Source organism: Panthera leo, chromosome B4, assembly GCF_018350215.1.
Source record: "Panthera leo isolate Ple1 chromosome B4, P.leo_Ple1_pat1.1, whole genome shotgun sequence".
NCBI classification, from domain to species: Eukaryota; Metazoa; Chordata; class Mammalia; order Carnivora; family Felidae; genus Panthera; species Panthera leo.
The window spans coordinates 103671037-103693358 of record NC_056685.1 but is presented as its reverse complement, the minus strand read 5'-3'; the positions used below and the strand labels follow the sequence as shown (position 1 = coordinate 103693358).

Below are 22322 nucleotides of genomic sequence, written 5' to 3'. Positions count from 1 at the left end.
TAACACAGGGAAAGATGAATTTACTTCCAAGCATATACTACCAAAAACTTAAACAAAATTATAACATACAATATCTAGAGTAGAAAAAACCAGTAGGGGGATAGAATTAATGGGAATGAAACCTGTCTACTTTTCCCCAATTCTGTGTAAAATGGAGTACAATTCAACACTCAAATGAAGCTGAAAATTAAGCCAAGAGAAAGAGAAAAACAATAATATTGTCAAATTAATTTTAGTCCAAAATAAAAAGGAAGCTGCCCAAAAATGGATAAAAGCTAAAGATAAATTCTGATGAAGAATGTTCAGGTAATAAATTAAGAACAGAAGAAAACTAAAGTGAATATTTCTTTCAAGCTCCATAAACTACCAAACAAGTGAAAAGTACTCTTCACTTGTGCCAAAAGAAGTTAAATAAAAATAGATCATTTCAGCAATGCCTCGTCAACTTCTAGTCTACAGAATATCATTACTTTTGCCACCAGTGTCCCTGAGGTTATCTCCATTTTTTCTTCATGCTATTTTCTTCCAGTTGCTCCCCTCTAGAATTCAGTTTCAAAATGTTACAGACACTAGTGTTAGTATTACACATGCATTTGTCACTCTGTCAAGGACCTACTAGCATTTTGTCCACCAGGCTCTCTCTCAAGCACAACCAGAAAAGCTAAACAGAATGTAAAATAGAAACATCTCTTTCAGGTATCAGAGAACTACAAAGACAATCAGCACTGGAAGCATTAACATCCCAAGGAAAAAAATGTATAGAAACGTCTTACACTGACATGCCGTTATTCCCCCTTTGGAATATCTGCCCAAGCAACTAGGGGTTGAGAAACTGAACAAAAACTGTGACTGAGAGGCTTAGAAAATGAACAGCAATTCCTGCCACCACAATTTCTTGGGGGGGAGGGGGGAACAAACCAACCTGGAACTCAAGACTCATAATGGAAAAGAAGGAGTAGAGGGTTGTAAAACACTCAAGTTTCCATTGGAATGCCTGAAGATTTACATCCTAACAATAGAGATAAACTGGAAAGAAACTTGCCTTCTTAAATACTGAAGTACAGCTGCAAATCAGCTAAAACCCGAACTGGATCAAAGTGATCTTCCCTTATGTTAACAGCCTGCCAAAATAAGAATTACTTTGTAGGACCTTAACAACTCCAGAGTGTCCAAGTAGCTATATAATTTTTAACATATGATGATCATTAAGATAGAAGGCCATGTGACCAACATGCAAAATAGAGTCATCGAAAAAAAATCACAAAGATTCACAGATAGTCTTGTTATTAGACATAGACTTCGCAATAACTCTGAATATGTCCATGAAATATTTGTATAAATTATCAAAGAACTAGAAATTATAATAAAGCATCAAATAAATATCTCTGAACTAAAAACACAAAAGTACAAACTTAGAGAAGTTTAGATCTAAAGAAAGTTTATATACAACTGAAAACAAGATTGAAAACCCAAAATGTAAGTTAAGAGAAAATAACCAATCTGCAACTGAAAAGAATAAAGGAGAAAAAACATAGAGTTTATGAGATATGGGTAATAGGGTAAAACGTTCTAACAAATGCCATTAAAGTATCAATGCCTAAGAAGGGAAAATAGATAGAAGCAATATTTGAAGAGATAATGGATAAAAGAGTTTCTAAAAATAATGAAAGCTATCAAGTTACAAATTTAAGAAGCAATTTGAATGAAATGAAATTGAATCCATAATTTATGGGAGGATGGGTGAAATAAAGAGGATCAAGAGTACACTTATCATGATGAGCACTGAGAAATACATAGAATTGTTGAATCATTCTATTGTACACCTGAAACGAATATAACACTGTGTGTTAATTATACTTCAATGGAAAAAATAAAAAAGGAAAATTTCTTGAAACAAATCTAAGATGTCTTTCATTCAATAAACAACACAGCATTAATGCGATAAATTAAAATAACCTTAATAAATTAAGAGATATACTATAATTATGAACTAGAAGTCTCAATATTAACTTGCCAGTTTTTAACATAGAAATCTATAAATTCAAAATAATCCCAAACAAAATTCTAGCAGTTCTATCTGTGTGTGTGTGTGTGTGTGTGTGTGTGTGTGTATAAACAGGCTGATACTAAAATCTGTATGGAAATACAATGGAGCAGATTAAAGAGCAAAGAAAAAGGTGATGTACTGCTGTTACTACTACCACTACTAGATATCAAGACCTGTTATAAATCTATAAGGACAAAGACACTGTGAGAGTAGCACAAATATAGGCAAATAGGCCAATCAATGAAACAGAATTAAAGCAAGAAACAGAAAGGACTTATGAACACTTCTATGACAAAAGTGGTATGCAGAGCCATGGGAAAGTATGGCCATTTAAATAAACGGAACTTGATTAATTGGATACATATAAGGAAAAAAAAAAACAAGTTTGACCCCTTACTTCATGCCATACACAAAAATCAAACCAGTAAGATTATGTGAAAGGTAAAACAATAAAGTTTCTAGAAAATGATATAGAAGAGGGGTACCTGCATGGCTGTCAGTTAAGGGTTCTAGAAAATGATATAGAAGAGGGGTACCTGCATGGCGTCCAACTCTTGATTTTGGCTCAGGTCAAGATCTTACGTTCACCGAACTATACACACATATTTTATCAATGTAAATGTCCTAATTTGGTATTGTACTACAGTTATGGAAGATGAAGCCATGGGAGAAACTTGGTGAAGGGTACATAGGCCCTCCTTGTACTATCTTTGAAATCTCCTGTGAATTACAATTATTTTGAAATAAAAAAAATTTTAAAAAAAGATCTCTTGTTCATGAGATGGAGCCCCACACTGGGCTTGGAGCCTGCTTGAAATTTTCTTTCTCCCTCTCTGTCCCTCCCCCATATGCGCTCATTCATTCTCTCTCTCTCTCTCTCTCTCTCTCTCTCTCTCTCTCTCTATCAAAAAAAAAATAACATAGAAGAATAACTTCCGATCTTCAAATAAGTAACATGTATTAAATAGGATTTTAAAAAGCACTAGCCATAGAGAAAAAATATTGATGAAAAGGCACATCTCTTCATCAAAAGTCACCGCTAAGATAGTGAGAGAAATTCAAATCACAAGGTAAAGATTATTTGTAATACATATAGTCAGTAAAAAAAAAACTGAATTAAAAGTATATGAAAAGTCCCACAAATCAACAAGAAAAAGAAAACTGAAATGTGCCAAAGATTTGGATAAACATTTCACAAAACAGAATCTTCAAATGGCTGATGAAATATGAAAAAGCAGTAAGCTTTAAAATACAATAAACAAGAGATGTAATATTTTTCTATGTTATATAAATTATTAAGATTTTACTTCTTGGGGTGCCTGGGTGGCTCAGTCAGTTAAGTGTCCAACTCTTGATTTAGGTTCATGACTTGATCCCAGGGTCATGGGATCGAGCCCTGTGTTGGGGCTCTGTGGTGTACACGGAGAATGCTTAAGAGTCTCTCTCTCTCTCTCTCTCTCTCTCTCTCTCTCTCTGTCCTTCTTCCCCACTCACACACACTCTCTCTCTAAAATAATAAATAAATAAATAAATAAATAAATTTTTACTTCTTCACATAATGGCTTTAAATTATTTACTTTCTGATTCAACTACCATGGTGATAACTGGCAACTAAGTTTTTTAAAAGATTCAACAATGCAAGCTGGATATTTGGATGGCTCATCAGCAATCCACCACCAACCCAAAGACAGGCAACATATGGTCACTGTCATTCTGAGATTCGGAAGACCACATATTTGGAGCAGTGAGTCAAATGTAGGAGATCTCTGAAAGCTTTTAAAAAAGGACTGATAACTCTGAGGTTTTCTCATTTGTTTAAATTTTAATAGTCGTTGTCACTGAAGTAGGAAAGTTATTTGTTTAGGCGCTGCCAGCTCTGTTAGACCAAATGAAGAGAGGTGCAAAGCATGTACACATAAATACCCTCGCCCACCTCTCCTACTATGAAGGCACACCTATAGTATGACATCCTCGATTTACCAAAGTGGTTCAGAGATTTCATGTCAAATGAGCACATAAAGAAAATGGGAAGAATTTTTTGTTATGAGATTTTTAACTTCCTTGAGAAACAGGACAAGAGTAGATGATAATATAATGGACTTATTATGTACATACTGCCCAGTTATGGGATAATTCTCAGTTTTATCATTCTGCCATATTTATTTCACTTAGAAAATAAAATAGTATTGAATTCTCCCCAAACCCTACTTAACTCATAGTTCTCTTCACCATCCCACTAGCCACCTAGTCTCAGTAACTAGCATTACTCAGAGGTTTTCATTTCCTGCATTAATTTCTTTTTTGCCTATTGTGTATCCCTAAACAAGACAATATGGTTTTTCATAATTTTTCAAATTTCTCTTGCTATGTGTAAGAGAAAAATAATCAGTTTTCACTTGCTTTTTAAACTCAGCATTATGCGTTTGAGATTTATCCATGCTAATACTGAAGTTCTGGTCAATTTCCACTTCTGAATATCCTGTTGAATTAATACACCACAATACATAATCTATTTTCTACTATGTTTTTGCTACACATGTACTTACTTATATTTTGTTTTGTTTTGAAACAAACCTGCTAGAAACCTTCAAATGCATGGTTTATTGTTCACATTGTTGAGAGTTTCTCATTCTCATCCCTCCATATTAATAAAGCTTGATCATGGGACATCTTGAGTGCATAAATATCTATTACTAGATATTTCCACTTTATTCTCTCCATAGTAGTGTAAAAACAGTTCTGCTGCTTTATATCCTTGCAAGCAAGTATCATTGTTAGGTATTTTAACTTTTGTCTATGTGATGGGAATAAAATGCCATTTCTCTGTTTCTTAGTGAGATTAAAGATCTTTTAATGTTTTGGACTACTCTTGTCTTCTCCATGAACTGACTGTCCATATCCTTTGCCCATTCGTCTATTGGATGGTGTGTTTTCTTATTGATTTGTAGAAGCTCTTTATATCCTCTACACTAATTGCTTAATGGTTATACATGCTGCAAATATCTTCTCTGAGTGAATCATTCATCATTTAACTTTGTTTATTCTTTTAGTGGGCGATTTTTCATTTTAATGTAGTAAATTTCATCAATATTTTCCTTAATGATTTGTGGTTTACACTTTAAAAGGTTATTCCCTACTAAAAATATATTAAAAGATTTTTCCATTTTCTTCTGAAAGTATTAAGTCTTTGCTTTACAATTTTAGAGCCTTGAATCCAGCTGAAATGTATTTTTGTGTATCGTATATGGTAGGGAACTCATTTTTTTCTACATATACAGCCAGCTGTTCCAGCACCAATTTATCTAAGGGTCTATCCTTCTTCCACTCGTTTGTTAAACCACCTCCTCTATAAATCAGGTTTCCATAGCAATGTGATCCGTTATTCAATTTTATTAGTCTTGTTTGTTGATCCCTGCTTCTATACTCGTATCTTAAGTAGAAGAAAAAGAGATTCTTTGTTGTTATTTTTATCTCTTGCTCCCTCTCCTGTGTTCGCCTTCTCTGTTCAATAAGTTTGTGGGTGATGTAGCTATCCCCCAGCGATCCGATGCCACAATGATGGTCCAGAATTCTTAATACACAGTGATACTCAGGATATCATAGATCCAATTCTAGGACAGCAGGTGGGCAGTTTAGTTCAGTCTACATTTGCTGGGCTATTCTCTGTTTCATTCAGACCTCTGTACCAAAGCTCACTATAAGTCCTAGTCTCAGAAAACAACCTCTAACCATCATTATCAATCTCCTTTCACGAGTGAAGAGTAACACTGCACTGCAAGTTCAAGCACTGAGCTGGCTCTGACTCCACAATCAAAGCTGCAGAATACCGGGTTTCTACTATGATGTCCATGCCTGCTCTTACACCTAGCAAGCCTCTGGCTTCAGCCATGCTTACTACTTTGCAAATCTGTTCCATTTCTGATCCGCAGATATGTTTACTTTAATTCTGAGCTCATCTCTGATGCTCTGCTTTTTTTGTGTATTATCTCTCATTACAGTGCAATTGGGGGGAAAAAGGGCTGCATCGGAGCATGAGGTACTGTGATACCTTGAATGGAAGTACCAGAACTGAATTTTTTCTAACTTTATTAAGATTGAACTAGGAGAAGAACGTGGGAAAATAAATCAACATGACATGATGAAAAAGAGCAGTAAATTAGAAAGCAGACAATAAAAATAGCTATGACAGTCTAGGTTAAGAACTGTTCCAAGTGCTTTGCATGGATCATATAGCTTTTATTTTATTATATTCTTGTGCTATTACTATATTTATATTCTGGAAGGAGGAGCGGGGGGAGAAGGGAGGGAGAAGAGAGGAGGAGAGAAGGGAAGGAGGGCAAAAAGAAAACAAATCAACAACAAAAAGAACAGAGACGCTATGTAACATTGTTGAGGTCATACAACCAGTACATGGTAGACTTAAGCTCAGTGAGTCTAACTCCAGAGTAAGAATCTTAACTATATGACACTGCACTGCCTAGTCACAGCTTTGCTGCAGGGAGCTTTGCAATTCTGGGAACATTATTTCACCTTCACCTCTTTGTGACAAAGTTTTCTCAATTGTGAAATGAGGTAACTATCCTAGATGACTTCTAATCTGTTTTTCTAACTTCTACTCGTCTATGATAAAATGAATTTATAGTTCTGCTTAGTACCCTGTTTCAGAACATCTTTTGAAATTTGCTTTGGGAGTGAAAATTTCTGGCAGATCTCCACATTTATTTTATGTGTTGATTTTTTAAATATTTATTTATTTAGAGAGGGGGAGGGGCAGAAGGTGAGCAAGCAAGAGAGAAAGAGAGAGAGAGACAGAGAGACAGAAAGAGAATCCCAAGCAGGCTCCACTGAGGCTGATGTGGGGCTTGAGGCCACAAACTGTGAGATCATGACCTGAGCTGATATCAATCAGACACTCAACCAACCCCAGCCACCCAGGCACCCCTCCAAATTTACTTGTTTTTAAAAAAAACGTTCATTTATTTTTGAGAGAGAGAGAGTGTGTGTGTGTGTGAGCAGGGGAGGGGCAGAGACAGGGGGACAGAGGATCCAAAGTAGGCTCTGTGCTGACCACAAACAGCCCAGTGTGGGGCTCAAACTCACAAACCTAGAGACAATGACCTGAGCCAAAGTCAGAAGCTTAACCAACTGAGCCACCTAGCCCCCTCCCCCAAATTTACTTTAAAACAATATTTAATGAGATTTGTAATACATTTTAAAAATACAATTGCATCATTTGGAATGTCCTGTAAGAGAAGAGAGAGGCTAAGTTCTGCAGATATATCATGAGCCTGCAGTCATAATACCTAGTGAGTGTCAGTGCGGTAAATAAGTATGAAAAGTCTTAAACATAAATAAAAAAATTAAAGATACAGTTGTGTGAAAAGACTTGAGTCCTGGTCTTTATTCTGTCTCTAACCCAAACTTAACTTTTTTGGACTTCGGTTTCCCTGTTTTTAAAATCAGAGAGTTAGATTTTTGACGTCCCTTCTGTTTCTAACAGTTCCTTAGTTCACAAGGGAGGATCCATTAAAGTTCAGTGAAGGTATTATCTGAATTGACTCGGGGGACCTGGGTGGCTCCGTCGGTGAGGTGTCCGACTTCAGCTCAGAACATGATCTCACAGTCTGTGGGTTCGAGCCCCATGTCGGGCTCTGTGCTGACAGCTCAGAGCATGGATCCTGCTTCAGATTTTGTGTCTCCCTCTCTCTCTCTGCCCCTCCCCTGCTCATTCTCTCTCTTTCTCTCAAAAGTAAACATTAAAAAAAAAAAAAAAAGAATGTGGGCCCTTGTCAGATTGCCTGAGTTAATTTCTTTCTAATGGTTTCTTAAACTTTCTGGTCCTAATATTACTCATTCGTAAAATGAGGATAATTACAATTCTTCCTTATTGTGGTGACTGAATGAGAGAAACTTAAACTGCTTATACCTGGCACGTAGTTGGTAATCAGTAAATGTTTGAATTTATTAATAGTAATTTGAATAATTGAGGGTGTTTTCACAGTCTGCATCATTAAACATCTATTAAAACCTACGTGCACACCATCCCGAATAACATAGGTGCCTAAAGACAGAAGGGCATCATCAAGGGGGGACTTATTGCAATTTTCCTTACACTAAGATCTCATATGCCATATTAGTATTAGTTTGAAAAAAGGCATTTGGTGCTGTTCAATATTGTATATATCAGGAAAATTGGAAAAGGTTCCCGCCTTCACAGTAATGGATAACCTTCAAAACTCATGTACAAACGCGAAAAGAAGATGGTTTAGCAAATGAGAGACCTTAGCTTCCAGGATACACAACTTCACCCCCTGCAATCAGAATGCATTTGTTAGTAAAGACACAGTGCAAGATACCACAATCACTGTTTCTTCAAAACTCCCTGAAACTGTCTAAGACATAGAGACTATACACAGCCTATGATGTTAATACCAAAATCTACTTTTCTATCCTTTTGGCTGCAATGGAGGAAACAAAATTGAAATGTAGTAAATGAAGGAACAAATAGAGGGTGAGTGGAAATATTACAATGGAAGGTTCATTTTATGAACACTTTTATTTTAATGAGTATATTGTTTAGATTACAGGTGCAATTTTATGTAAATCCAGACCTGAGTTTTCATAAAATAAAAAAAAAATAGGACAAGAATGAAAAACAAAGTCACTGACTGCCCAAACTGAGAGCTTCTTCCTTACACCTGCAGTGTATGATATCTACTTTAACTCCTTCTTTGGGTTATAACAACATACAATTCATAACATTTGGTGCTTAACTTAAAAATTTCGAAACAATAATTCAAACCCGTTTTTTCTGGCTTGAAGAAATTACAAAATCCTTCTTTTAGTTTATGATAGCAGTGACCAATTTCAAAGAGGTTCAATAAGAATTGATGTTGGAAACTGCCTTGCAGATACAAATTGCTATAATTATCTTTGAATATACATATCATTAAACTAAAATGGATGTCAATAAACCAACAAAAAATATTTAAACTATTCAGAGCATACTATTATAAAACAACAGAAAAATAATTTCCTTCACTCTTTCAACAACAGTAATTTGGACTATAATTTTCGCGTTTTATCTGTACATATGAAATCGAATAATATTTTCCCTCTATTTACACTATTATTCTATTTTCAAAGGATCGTTAGATGCTATTATACATGTACAAATGCATGTTAAGTCATGGTCTGCATTTTACTTTAAGGGAAATACAAGAAAAACAGTTTAAAAAAAGAGAAATATTTTGGTAAGATCTGAACTGAAATAAACACAATACGGTATTAAAAATATTCCCGGGTATAGTTAACATTCTAACTAATTCAAAGCTATGTTTAGAACAGTCAGTCTTAATAACATGCAGAATCTTTTGGCTCTTTCCATCGAGGTATCGCAGTGCCAAAAAAATGTATAATGTTCAGTTATTCATTCTGATGGCAGTTTTTAATGTAATTTGCCCCGCGCATCCCAAGTTCACCTTGTCAGAGAGTACCGCTTCCCCAAGGCTGCCCCAGGGTCCTGTTGACGGATGGCTCTAATTGCAGTCGGCGCTGTAAACAAGGCAGCTACTCCATGCTCCGCGAGCACACGGAAATAAGCGCCAGCATCTGGTGTTCCCACAGGCTTTCCCTGCGATGAGATTCATTTAAAATGTCACCGGGTAAAATGTCTCCTACTTCACTGACAGTTCAATGCTTATACACTTAACACAGCAATGTTAATAAAATGGGGTTCTCGACAGATCTGAGTTTTAAAATGTCCCCGTACTCTACAGTAAATACATAAAAAAAACAAACGCACGCCCAGGCTTCAGAGAGGCCATTTGCTCCCTTACATCATCCTAAAAGCTTTTCAAATCGCACTGTTTTCCTTTCTCAAGTTTTGAACGATAAAGGATAGGGCGTATGTATCACATTCAAATTAATAACATAAAACAGCCTTCTGTTTTCCAAGAAATTCAAGACATTGTTTTGTGTGGTAGGACTAAAGGAGAAATATGGTTGCTACGAATTTCTAACTTTGACACTTTTTTTTTCATAATCACTTCTAAAAGTGACAATAACAATTCTCTAAATTTTTGAGAACAGAGAAAAATATGGAATCACAGTAATTTCTGCATAATAACCTTTTCAATTAAATGCCTCACTCCAAGGAAAGCAACTTCTATGACTTAAAAATTCAGTAAGATATCTCCAGATGTATGCTTTCCATAGCTTCCAAATGACATTTCACATATTCAGTGGAAACTCTGTGAATAAAAATCTAACAATTATTATAGAATACGTAATCAAAGGGACACAAAGCATTTTTATTACTGATGTTTCCGCAAAGTGGAAAATGCGCATAGCATAAATCAGTGATTCTGCAAAAATTCTGTTACATAAAATCTATGTTGGCCCAGCCATATCCCCTCATTCCTCAATCCATTCTCTTCACTGCTAGTTTTTCCTTTGATTCCAAGGCAAGGTGCCTGGAATGTTAATATATGTTATATGAAAAAATATGTATTATAGGTATGTAATATATATTTCACAATCAAATCATTTTGGGAGGGGTTGGGTAAGAAAAAGAAAATAGGTTTCTTACTTTGGACCATCACTTGAAGATTTAAAAGTGTTAAAGAAAATCAAGAATTCCCAAAAGAGGAATTACTATATGTAATATTTCACAATCAAATCCTTTTAGAAGGGGTTGGGATAGAAAAAGGAAAGCAGGTTTCTTATTTTGGACCATTTCTTGGAAAATTAGATGTTAAAGAACATCAGGAATTCCCTAAAGAGAGTTACTATATGTAATATTTCCTAAACTTCTCTGCCCACATCCCCTATATGAACATCTCATAGATCTTATATTCTAGAGAACACACTTGGGAAACACTGATGAGGTAAAAAGAGGAAAGAAGTTGCAAGTAGCAAACTTAGCGCTCTCCTCAAACACAGAATAATAAATGAGTGGATGATAATAAGAGGCCAATCATAGCTGTCTAGTAATTTAGATTCAGTATCTACTTCTGACTGGATCTTTGATAGGGCGTTATTTAGTTTGTACTTTCCTCTTTTTAATGGTTACCCTTAATATTCTTTAAATGCAATTTTATTTTCTTTTGGAAAAATATAACCCCTTTCTTATATTCTGTTGCTTTTTCTCTTGGTCTTTTAATACCAAAGACAGTATTTATTGTAACTAGAAATTCACTTTTATTATCACAACTATCCCAAACTTTTCATTTCGGTTTATTCCATTACCACCTCATACAGGTCATGAGGTTGACACAGTATGGAAAGCTGCCAGATACAATTTGGCAACTCATGTACATAACTTGACTCACACATTTTGAAGCCTTGAGCACATCAGTCTAAAATGAATCAAAAAGTTATTCTTTTGAAGCAAGTGAGGTAAACATTTGACTTTTACTTTTTCGATCTGTCTTAGGCACTGATAAGTCCCTGGTGTACTAGATTGTGACCTTGGAAATCTGATCTCATCCACATAAAAATTATTTATTAACTGATCATGTGCAATTGACTTTCCCTATCGATGTTGCCATTTTCTTGCCCACTAAATAAGAATAAATCACTTTTCCAATATTTCCTCGATAAAAGCATTAAGATAATATTTTACAGTAGTTTGACCTCTAATGAAGGAAGATATTTTATAGCCAATTGAAGTTGAATTTCATTACAATTCCAGTGTCATGGGACAAAGACAATATACCCACAAAAGGGTGATATTAGTGTCATAACAAAATACTATACCATAATGACTTTCATGTATTTTACAATGCCTTCAATTAATTATGTCTAATGATAATGACAGCTTAAACATTAGAAATATTAGTTAAAAACTGTACCCTATTTTTATAAATAATATAATTGCTGCTGCAATTCTGACCTGCACCAAATAAATTTCCATCAGTATTCTATTTATTGAGAATAAAAATCATGATAACGTAGCATTACTATTAAAATACTAAAGGAAGTGATGTATAAAATCTCACCATATTCCTTTGTAAGTTAGCTGAGCTCAGAAAGGTTCAGATTTTTCCATTTTATTTTCTATTCTCACAGGATCATTCAATGTTATGATATGTTTTACTATTTTAGAATTAAGTGACTCAATAGCTTAGTCGTTTTATGGAAAACTCTTCTCCCCTGGCCTCCTGCACATACACAAGCTTGTGTAAATACACACACGTGCATGCACACACAGGCAATATAATCCCTTTACAGTACTTTGTAAATTTAATCAATAACATGCTAACCACTCTGAGTTACCTAGAGAAAAGGACCCTGATTCTAGAACTTGCATATTCAGGGAGAAGCAACAGCCCAAACAATTGAAAAGTAGGAAGATCCCAAGATTATGGGGATTTTTAACAAACAACATATACACCAAAAACAGTAATGCAGCTAAAAGGTAACAATAACTTAAAAACTCTTCAAAACTCAAATCCATTGATGTAATTTACCCTTTGCTTTTATTTCCTTTCCCCAAACTAAGGGGTAAAGTGTTTACTGCCACCCAGAACACGAAAGCAGAAAGCGATCCCTACAACGGTGAAGCAGAGATTCCAAGCTTTCAGCTATTATAATCGTGAATTTTTACCATCAGAGATTTATAAAACACTAACTGCTAATATTTATAATGCGGTTAGTGATGGTACAAAGCATAGAATCCAAGCAGATAAATACCTTAAGATTAAATTGCACGTACAAATTTCTACCACTTATGATTCATTGTGTTAGTTTTAAGGAACCATAAATGATAGACCCTGAGCTAGAAAACCAGGTAATATCTCAACTTTTCACATAATCCCTACTGAGGTTAAGTTTCAGCACAGGAAAGTAGTGAAAGACAGCAACTTAACAAAACGAAGATGAGCTTAAACACTAGACCTAGATCTTTGAGCAAAATAATATTTGTTTTATTGATCCTCTGATTTCGGTTTATCCAAGGCTTGGTGTCAGGGCTACGTGCAGTTTCTCAGACTTTGACATACAAATTTTTGAGTCAACTGTAGTCTTTGCCTCCTTCTGTGGCTGGATTAGAAACACACCTGGTACCTTTTTGAACGCCGCTTCTGAGAATATCACCAAAGGCATGTTTGCACTGCGGTTCTAAGGCGAAGACAGCGACATCCCTTTTAGAAGAGTCCTGAATTTAATTTCAGCAGACAGGTGCAGCAGTGTTGGCTTGTTTATTTTGGAAGCGTGATGAAACTGGCAATAGCATGTGTTGAATTCCTACTATATGCCTTGTGCCTTTACCAAGAGATGAAAGTTTGGGCATGCAACATCTAAACTGGAGACTTATTAAAACATAAGCAGTTCTCCAGGATATAATATTTAGTGAAAGAAAGGTAAAATGCAGAATAGTGCACATATCATTTCTACAATGCCATCTGTATGAAAATGAAGGAGGGGGCATTGCTTATACAATAACGAACCATTATACACATAAGATTGCTTCCAAGTCAAAGAAATTGAACAGCTGGGAACGGGGGACAGTGAGATTTGCACTCTTTACCCTTTTGTGGGTTTTGAAATATAAACCAAATGAGTGTACAAGCTTTTAAAAAATGGGCTTTTTCTTCCCTAAAGTCCCTCTGTCAATAGCTCACATTATCTTTTTCCAATTTTGAAAACATTACCGCTGTTTTAAAGCCATATGGGATAACTGCACTATGCCTTAAAACCTTCAGATCTACGATTTTGTGTTACTATAGCAGATTCCTTTTTAAGGAGTAAAAACTTACTTATAAATACAATCTGATAACTAAGAATTTATATCAACTGACTTGGCTGATTGTTTGCTAGAGATTTCCCATAATTCCATGGGCCTCACCTGTAGGGATATGCTGCCACCTAGCTCTCCTTTATCTTATCCATATCACCGGCTAATTTTACTCTAACCCACTGATTGTCAACCCTAAATGTACATGAGAATTGCTTGGGATGCTTTTGAAAGGTACCAGTGTCTGTTCCCCACTCCCAGAGGTTCTGATCTAATTGGCCTTAATTTGGGTCTAGCATTGTTGTTTCACGTGTCCCCTAAGTAATTCTAATCTACAGCCAGGGTTGAGAACCAATGCATAGTCCTTATATATGAGTGCATTACCTGAGGCTAGGACATTATCCAGTACCCACCTGTCTGGTTCCCTTAGGGGATGAGCCTAGAACTTAAGATTAGCCTTTGCTGGTTTTTTTCCCCGTTATTGGGGAGAATTGCTTCATCCTTTGTCTTGTTCTATAAACTAGATTCCAGATTGTACATACATATTAAGATTTATAGGCTGTCACACCCTGAATACACTTATCCTTTTTCCAAAGATGGAAAGAATAGCCCCAGGCCAGCAGCTCCTGTGTTGCCCAGATACTTCTGAAAGCTAAGTTTTAGTTTCAGGGTTTTGTTTTGTTGTATCACTGCTTGAAATGATTATGTCTTAATCTTTTGATGAAGGGTTTCTGACCAGACTTCAGGGAAGTTTATAACTGTTCTGATTTTTTTTAATGTGTATATGTTTGTTTTCCTAGGGAGATTAGTCAATATGATCAGATCCTGAAAAGGAGTCCATAACCAAAAGGTTTCTAGGCCTATGAGAGCCTCCCCAACACAAGAATCTCTTCAAAGATTTTCTGTCTAGCTCTGAGGAACAGCTTGGCATCCATATTGGTAAGGAGGAGTTATACTGTTACTATTTGCAGATGACATGATACTATCCATACTTATACACACTCCACCAAAAAACTACTAGTAGTAATAAATGAATTCAGTAAAGTTGTAGGATACATAAGTAATAACTAGAAATAGATGGCATTTCTATACACTAATAACAAAGTAGCAGAAAGAGAAACAAAGAAAACAATCCCATTTACAATGGCACCAAAACCATAAAAGCCTAAAACCATAAAACTGGAAACCATAAAACAGATGAGAGAAATTGAAGATGCCATGATATATACTTTAAATATCCTACAATTTTGTTCATTATACCTCAATAAAGCTGAAATTAAAAAAAAAATAGATCTACCCTCTGGTTCGGTTCTTCTCCTGCCTTCTCCCACATCTCTGAGAGAGTTAACCATCTGGGACCTTGTGATGAGGCTACCCTCCAATGAATAAGCCATTGCTTCCACCCCAGTCATAAGAGTCCATCTGTCCCACTAAAAAGATGCTTACTTCTGAAAGTATTAATGCCAAGTAAATGAAGCAGAGCACTGGAATTGGTAATTCTGCAGACCCAGTGCTGAGCTAATTAGGGACTCTGACATATTTACCACTCTCAGCAGTCACTAAGAGCATTTATCACTAGGATAGCTGGTAGCTCATGGCTTCTAACAGGACTGCTTTCGCCTCTGAATTCCTCCATGCTGATGAGCGATCACTACTATCTGTAGAAGAGGGACAAATTAAGGTTTTCTTTACTCATAGTGAGTAGTTAGACTTTGCTATAAGCAGAGAAATTAAATGGCTTCTTGCTTTTATTACGCTAACAGATTTCTGCCCAGGAAGGGAAGTGTGGCTATTCCGTACATACACTGCAGTTCAACCTGAGGTCGTACAAACCCCAGCTACTCCATACCATCCAATAATTTACCTAAGATAACCTTCAAACATTCTCACATTCCCCCCATGTTTAAAAACAAAACAAACACACAAACCTTCCTACGGAAGTGCTGTCATAAGGGTGACTAATAAAACCCTAATTCCAAAAACTCTCTTCATCTATTGTCCTAGCAGACCTTTTTCTGAAGCAGTTGGCACCGATGATCCCCCACCTTCTGGAAAACCTCCCTTCCACCTCAGTATACCGGTGTTCTGGTCCTCCCACTGCCTAATTTTTCATTCTCAGTTTATATAGCTTCCCTTTCTTAATCTTTACCTCTGAGTATTTTAATCACTTTAGGAACTTGAATTATTAACTCTTCTGTGTCTCTAATTCTGAAAATTTTTCTGAGTTTCCCAATATCATACAAATGTCTGCGTCGTAGGTTTAAAATCAACATTACCAAAACTAAAAATACTCTTTCCTGCTCCACAATAGCTGTAACTCCTACTATGGCAGCTCAGTTGGCAACCACCATCACATTGGCTATCTTAGCTGAAAACATCAGAGTTATTTTCAACTTATTGAGCTCAATCTTACAATATCCACCTGACACCCTAATATCCTGCCTTTGCCTTTAAAGATCACTGATACCCCGGTTCTGGTCACTAGCTGGTATTATTCAGTATTTTCCCAATTGTTCATCTCTAAATTATGGCCAAAGGGCACTGTCTTTGGAGCCAGAGAACCCTGTTTCAAATCCCAGTTCTGTCACTCATGTGCCACTGGTAAAATTATTTAATGTCTCTGATCCTTGGTTTCTAGAGCTATAAATAGGGACTCAAAATATTTATCCTATAGATGTATGGATAGAAATAGTTAAGGCTATGTACATAAAGCGCTTAGTAGAGTTCTTATCAGGCAACACCCGATCAACAGTAGCTATTATTATTACTGACAGTGTTTCATCCACAAAGCTTTCCCTATCTACTTTAATCCTAAACTTCCCTTAAGAGACCAGTAGACAGATTTTGAGCCTGGTGGGAATGCGAGCTGCCATTTTACAAGGTATGTAACCTAGGGCAACTTATTTAATTTCTTTGATCCTTATTTAGTTCTATCATCACAAAACTGCATCAAAAGAAGTACAAAAATTAAATGTAGACTATTTACCATAGGCAATGGCTCAATGTAATTTCTGGAAAAAATTTTTATATTTTCTACACTGTGTAAGAAATTTCTTAGGTAGTGTCTTGCTTTGTTTGCTTTCTGTCCTTTACATTAATCTTACTTTTTTTTTTTTTTTAATATAGTGTCAGTGTGTTCAGAGCAAGGAGTGTGTATGATACTTATTCTGTTTCCCTCTCAACCCCTAGAAGATACTGAGCTCACAACAAGCACTAATAAATATTGTTGATGGAGTCATGACAATAGCTGCACTTCCTTATTTCAACATAAAACACAGGCACACAGAGAGAAAAATAAACTCCGGAATAAGTATCTTTGAACAACTAGCCATGTGAGAAATCTAAAAGATGCTGGCATCAGCTTTGCAATCTTTTCCAATTGACAAGATCAAATTATACAGCCTGAATTAGAGTAATAACTGTGTCATCATTTTTCTCATTTGATACATACATAAAAATACATTGCTGTTATACTAGATTAAAAAAGAAGAAAGAAGGAAATCATTTTCCATTTGATAAGGTGGTAGGACGACTCTGATGAGTGCCTTTGAGGGTACTAGTTAACAACATCACGGCTACTAGTCATAAAAGGAAGCAACGTATCCCTGTGCTTGGAGGAAGCAAATCTCTGTCCCGAAAACAACTGATAATCAAATTAGAGAAAACAGGTTAACACGTAAAATGCAAAATTTTTGCAAAAAGAAGGTAACTCTATACATGCAAGCAATTACATGTTTAAAATGAAGCCTTGAAGGAGATAAGAATTCAGAAGGTCCACGTGTGGAACATACATCATAGGATGTCTTCATGGAGATTATAGGCCCAGTGCAGTACAGAAGTAGGTGACATGTGCATTGAAGGTGCACTGTGGATGATCTAACGAATGTTAAATACAAAAATAATTTTAAAATATTTAAAGTAGTATCCTCAATACTCTCAAACATGAGATTTCACATAGGAAAATGGCTACAAGTTTTGATCCATGTATATAAAGTAATAATAATTATGTGTAAAATATATGTGTGGTCATATTTTACTATACACACACATATTGTGATATTTCTTTGCAGCTTTCAAACTAATTTCATATACATTATCTTATCTGATTCCCATGCAAATAAAGGAAAGTGTAGAGCTCATTTTCACACTAATCATTCTATGAAGAAAGAATAGATAGTATCTAAACTCTTCCTTCTTCCTATGAATTCAGGAAAAGAGCACTCAGTAAGAAATTATCAAGCTGAATATTCTGAATTCTTTAAAGATACATATATCTTAGGGGAGCCTGGGTGGCTTGGTCGGTTGGGCGGCCAACTTCGGCTCAGGTCACGATCTTGCGGTCCGTGAGTTCAAGCCCCGCGTCGGGCTCTGGGCTGACAGCTCGCAGCCTGGAGCCTGTTTCGGATTCTGTGTCTCCCTCTCCCTCTGCCCCTCCCCTGTTCATGCTGTCTCTCTGTCTCAAAGATAAATAAACGTTAAAAAAAAAATTTTAAAAAAAGATACATACAGCTTATAAACCAGCAATGATAAAGCCCACCAAAAAATAGAAGAGAAAGATTATACATGTTTGGATAATGGTGAGCCATTAAATGTACTGGTTTATTCACAGATGAAAGGCATCAAGGCTACTCTTCTTTCACTCCTGGTTCAACTCTGAAAGGACAGATCCTTGAGGGGACAGATCACTGGATTATTTTCCATATATGCTACTCATTCTTCAAAATCAGTACTAGCAGAATCAACACATCCTTGTGTGCTGATTCCTCTGCCTGGCTCTTAGAAGAAAGTTAATGGGCTCCAAAGGGAGCTGCCTTTAGTGCTCTGATGACTGCTGCAGACAGAGTTAGGAGCATAGACTTTGAAGGAAGAATTGTGGAGCACCTGAATATTCAAGCATTACAATGACTGGATTGCATAGGAATGAACGGTTGGTGTTTATATTGTAGAATTTTATTCTGGCAAAGAATAGATTCATATGTTTGGATAATGACAGTAGCTTATAATATCCAGCATTTTTTCTACTATTATAGCCTGGCAACCTTTCTAAGGGCTTTTCATGGATTAACCAATTTAATGATATATGAGAAAAATACTGTTATGTTTTTGAAAAGTAATATTAATATTGACATTTATAGATGAGAAAACTGAGTCTGAGAGCAGTTAAGCAACTTATCTGAGGCCAAACAAATAATACATAGAAGTTTCAGGAATCTTACAATGGAAGTCTTAACTGTTATGCTGCCTCTCAAACATTAAAATTTTGGGGGGCACCTGGGTGGCTCAGTCGGTTAAGCATCCGACTTCGGCCCGGGTCATGATCTCATGGTTCATGAGTTCGAGCCCCGCATCAGGCTCAGCACACTGAGAGCTTGGAGCCTGGAGCCTGCTTCAAATTCTGTGTCTCCCTCTCTTTCTGCCCCCACCCCACTCACACTCTGTCTCTCTCTCAAAAATATATAAACATTTAAAAAATGGTTTTTTTAATTTCACTAATTTAGAATGAAATCTTCAGTAATACATTTGAAGAGTCAGTATCATTCTCTAGGGAAAAAATTGAAATGAATTCCAGAATTAAAATTTAAAACATGTTACCAAATAATATACTTATTCTAGAAAAAAAATTGATTTGGAGAAGATTCACGGAAGTGCAGAATGGGGAGACCATGTGTCAATCCTCTAGCTTCAATGATGAAGAAACAGATTCCCCAGGAGGTTGAATTAATTTGCCTAACGTCATATAGGTAGATAAAAGCACAGCAAGATAAATAACACAGGTGTTCGTATTTCCAGTCCAGTAACCATGCTCCTATACTACAATTCAGAATCTTAAATAAATCCTCTACCTCCTCTAACTAATTTATTGTCTGAGAAGGAGGAATATAGGATATATCTTCAAAGCTAATTGTTGAATTAACAGACAGCCATTGGTCCTGGTTAATTTAGTGAGCATGCATAAGAGTTTATTGAAATGGCTTGCTGTTATGAAGTGTAGAGTTTGTGAAATGCAAACAAACGTAAAATGAGAGCAAGCTTTCCTTCCTTGAGGACTTCCAAGGATACAGTTATTACATAAAAATGAGAACTGCCATATCAAGATCAAGCATACTAACTAGTTTATGACTTAATGTCAAGCTAAAGTTAAGGAGACCAATATCTAGCATTCCATTCTAGGTAATTTAGCCAACAACAGTATGCTACTTTCTTTTTTTTTTTAAGGCAAAGCCTATTTTAGTATATTTTGGTATATTTTTATGTACACATAGTTTTATATAATCTTTCTCAGATTTACTGAGGTATAATGACACATAAAAATTGTAAATGTGCAACTTGGTGTTTTGATACATGTATACTCTTTCTTGTGGGAGGGGGGCGGTGAGAACACTTGCAATCCACCCTCTTAGCAAAATACAATATTGTATTTTAAACTATAGTCGTGTCGCTATACATTAGATCTCCAGAACTTATTCCTCTTAAATAACTGAAACTTTGTACTCTAGAAATCAATAGTAAGAAAACAGTGACATTCACAAATATGTGGAAACAACACACTCTTGAACAGCAATTGGGTCAATAGAGAAATCAAAAGAGAATTTTAAATTCTTTCTTAATGTTTTTATTTATTTTTGCGACAGAGAGAGACAGAGCATGAGCAGGAGAGGGGCAGAGAGAGAGGGAGACACAGAATCAGAAGCAGGCTCCAGCCTCTGAGCTGTCAGCACAGAGCCCGACGTGGGGCTCGAACCTGCAGACTGTGAGATCATGACCTGAGCCGAAGTCTGACGCTTAACTGACTGAGCCACCCAGGCGCCCCTCAAAAGAGAATTTTAAAAGTATCTTGAGACAAATGAAAATGAAAACACAACATAGCAAAACTTATGGGATGCAACAAAAGAAGTGACACTAAGAGGCAAGTTTATAGCAACAAACCCTGACATTAAAAAAGCGAGAGAAAGATCTCAAACTAACTTTACATCTCAAGGATCTAAAGAACAGCTAAGATGGAAGTTAGCAGAAACAAGGAAATAATAAAGACTAGAGTAGAAATACTTCAAATAGAGAATAAAAAACAATAGAAAAAATAAAAACTAAGAGTTGTTGGAAAAGATAAAATCAATAAACCTTTAGCTGGACTACTAGGGAGAGAGAAGACTCAAAATAAATAAAATCAGAAACAGCAGACAATGTAACAGATGCTTCAGAAATAAAAAGTATCATAAAGGACTATAATGGGGAGATAGATGTCTGTTGAGTAAAGTTTTCTTGCTTAGCCACACTGCCGCCATTACAGAAGCCTGGGTTTCACAGCATTATTGTAATTGAAATTTATGTACAAGATATACATTTGTACATTAGTACCCAAAGAGAGATGAGGAGAAAAGGGGTCTGAGCAGATTTCTTAGACCTTGAGAAGAAATGTTGGGTTTTGATTCTGCAGATGATAGGCTTTTTGAAAAAGGGGACAGATACAAAATAGAAGACAGAAACCAGAAAGCATATCTGAGTATAACCATCACTTACCAATAGAGACATGTGCCTGCACACACATACCAGGTTGCTAAAGTTGTTTGTACATTAAAGTTCCTATATTAAAGCAATGTTTGTTTAATTTCTCCTCTTTGACAAAACTGCTGTACCAAATATGTCTTTGTCTATCTATTGTTGGAGCAAGTCTGTGGGAATCAGTGCTCCATTAATAAAGTAAGTTTCTGAAAAGCACTGTTTATTTTCTTCATCTCAAAAATAAGGTCTGAGTTACTCAGAATTGGTTTGCAGTCCAATCTGGCCTCCCAAATTGTACACTTTAAATATGCCTAGTTCAGGGGTGCCTGGGTGGCTCAGTCAGTTAAGTGTCTGACTTCGGCTCAGGTCATGATCTCACGGTCTGTGAGTTCGACCCCTGCATCAGGCTCTGTGCTGACAGCTCAGAGCCTGGAGCCTGCTTCAGATTCTGTGTCTCACTCTCTCTCTTCCCCTCCCCCACTCACACTCTCTCTCCCTCTCTCAAAAATAAATAAACATTAAATATGTCCAGTTCAATGAGTAATAATAAATCTTTGCTTATTAAAAATGTAACCTATTACCTTATTTATTTAATTTGTTCATGAAATTCTCTGGTAAAGATAATTAGAATTACTTTTCCTCCCTCAGAGGGACAGGTCTTTACTTACAACTCAAGTTATTTTTTTACTGATATCTTCACCCAGGCATTTATTTAACAAATATTTAGTAGGAACCAAATACATGCGGAGAGCAAGGCTAAGGACACCTATTACACACACTTTCCAGGTTTTGTGTATTACTCAACTGTCACTGCAAAAAAATTCAATAGAAATAATACTTATGCTATAAGTGACTGAATATATATGAAACATATACATTAAAGTACGATTATTATTTTTTTTAAAGTCTAGTAGCTGAGAATTAATGGTATGTAAATGTTAAGATGATCTCTTCCCTCTCAAAGAGCAGACAGGGGCAAATAAGCGAATTAAAGGGGCCTATAAACTAATAGGAAACTGTATCTGGGACACAAGCCAG

The 22322-nt window shown here is 36.0% G+C and overlaps 1 protein-coding gene across 1 annotated transcript in view; it reads right to left on the bottom strand.

The window, feature by feature from the left end:
- ACSS3 (acyl-CoA synthetase short chain family member 3) overlaps positions 1-22322 on the bottom strand; it is a 160283-nt gene that overhangs the window by 54285 nt on the left and 83676 nt on the right. The window contains exon 8 of the mRNA XM_042947255.1: positions 9529-9680. Coding sequence (XP_042803189.1) covers positions 9529-9680 — 152 coding nt within the window. The remainder of the gene's footprint in view (positions 1-9528; positions 9681-22322) is intronic.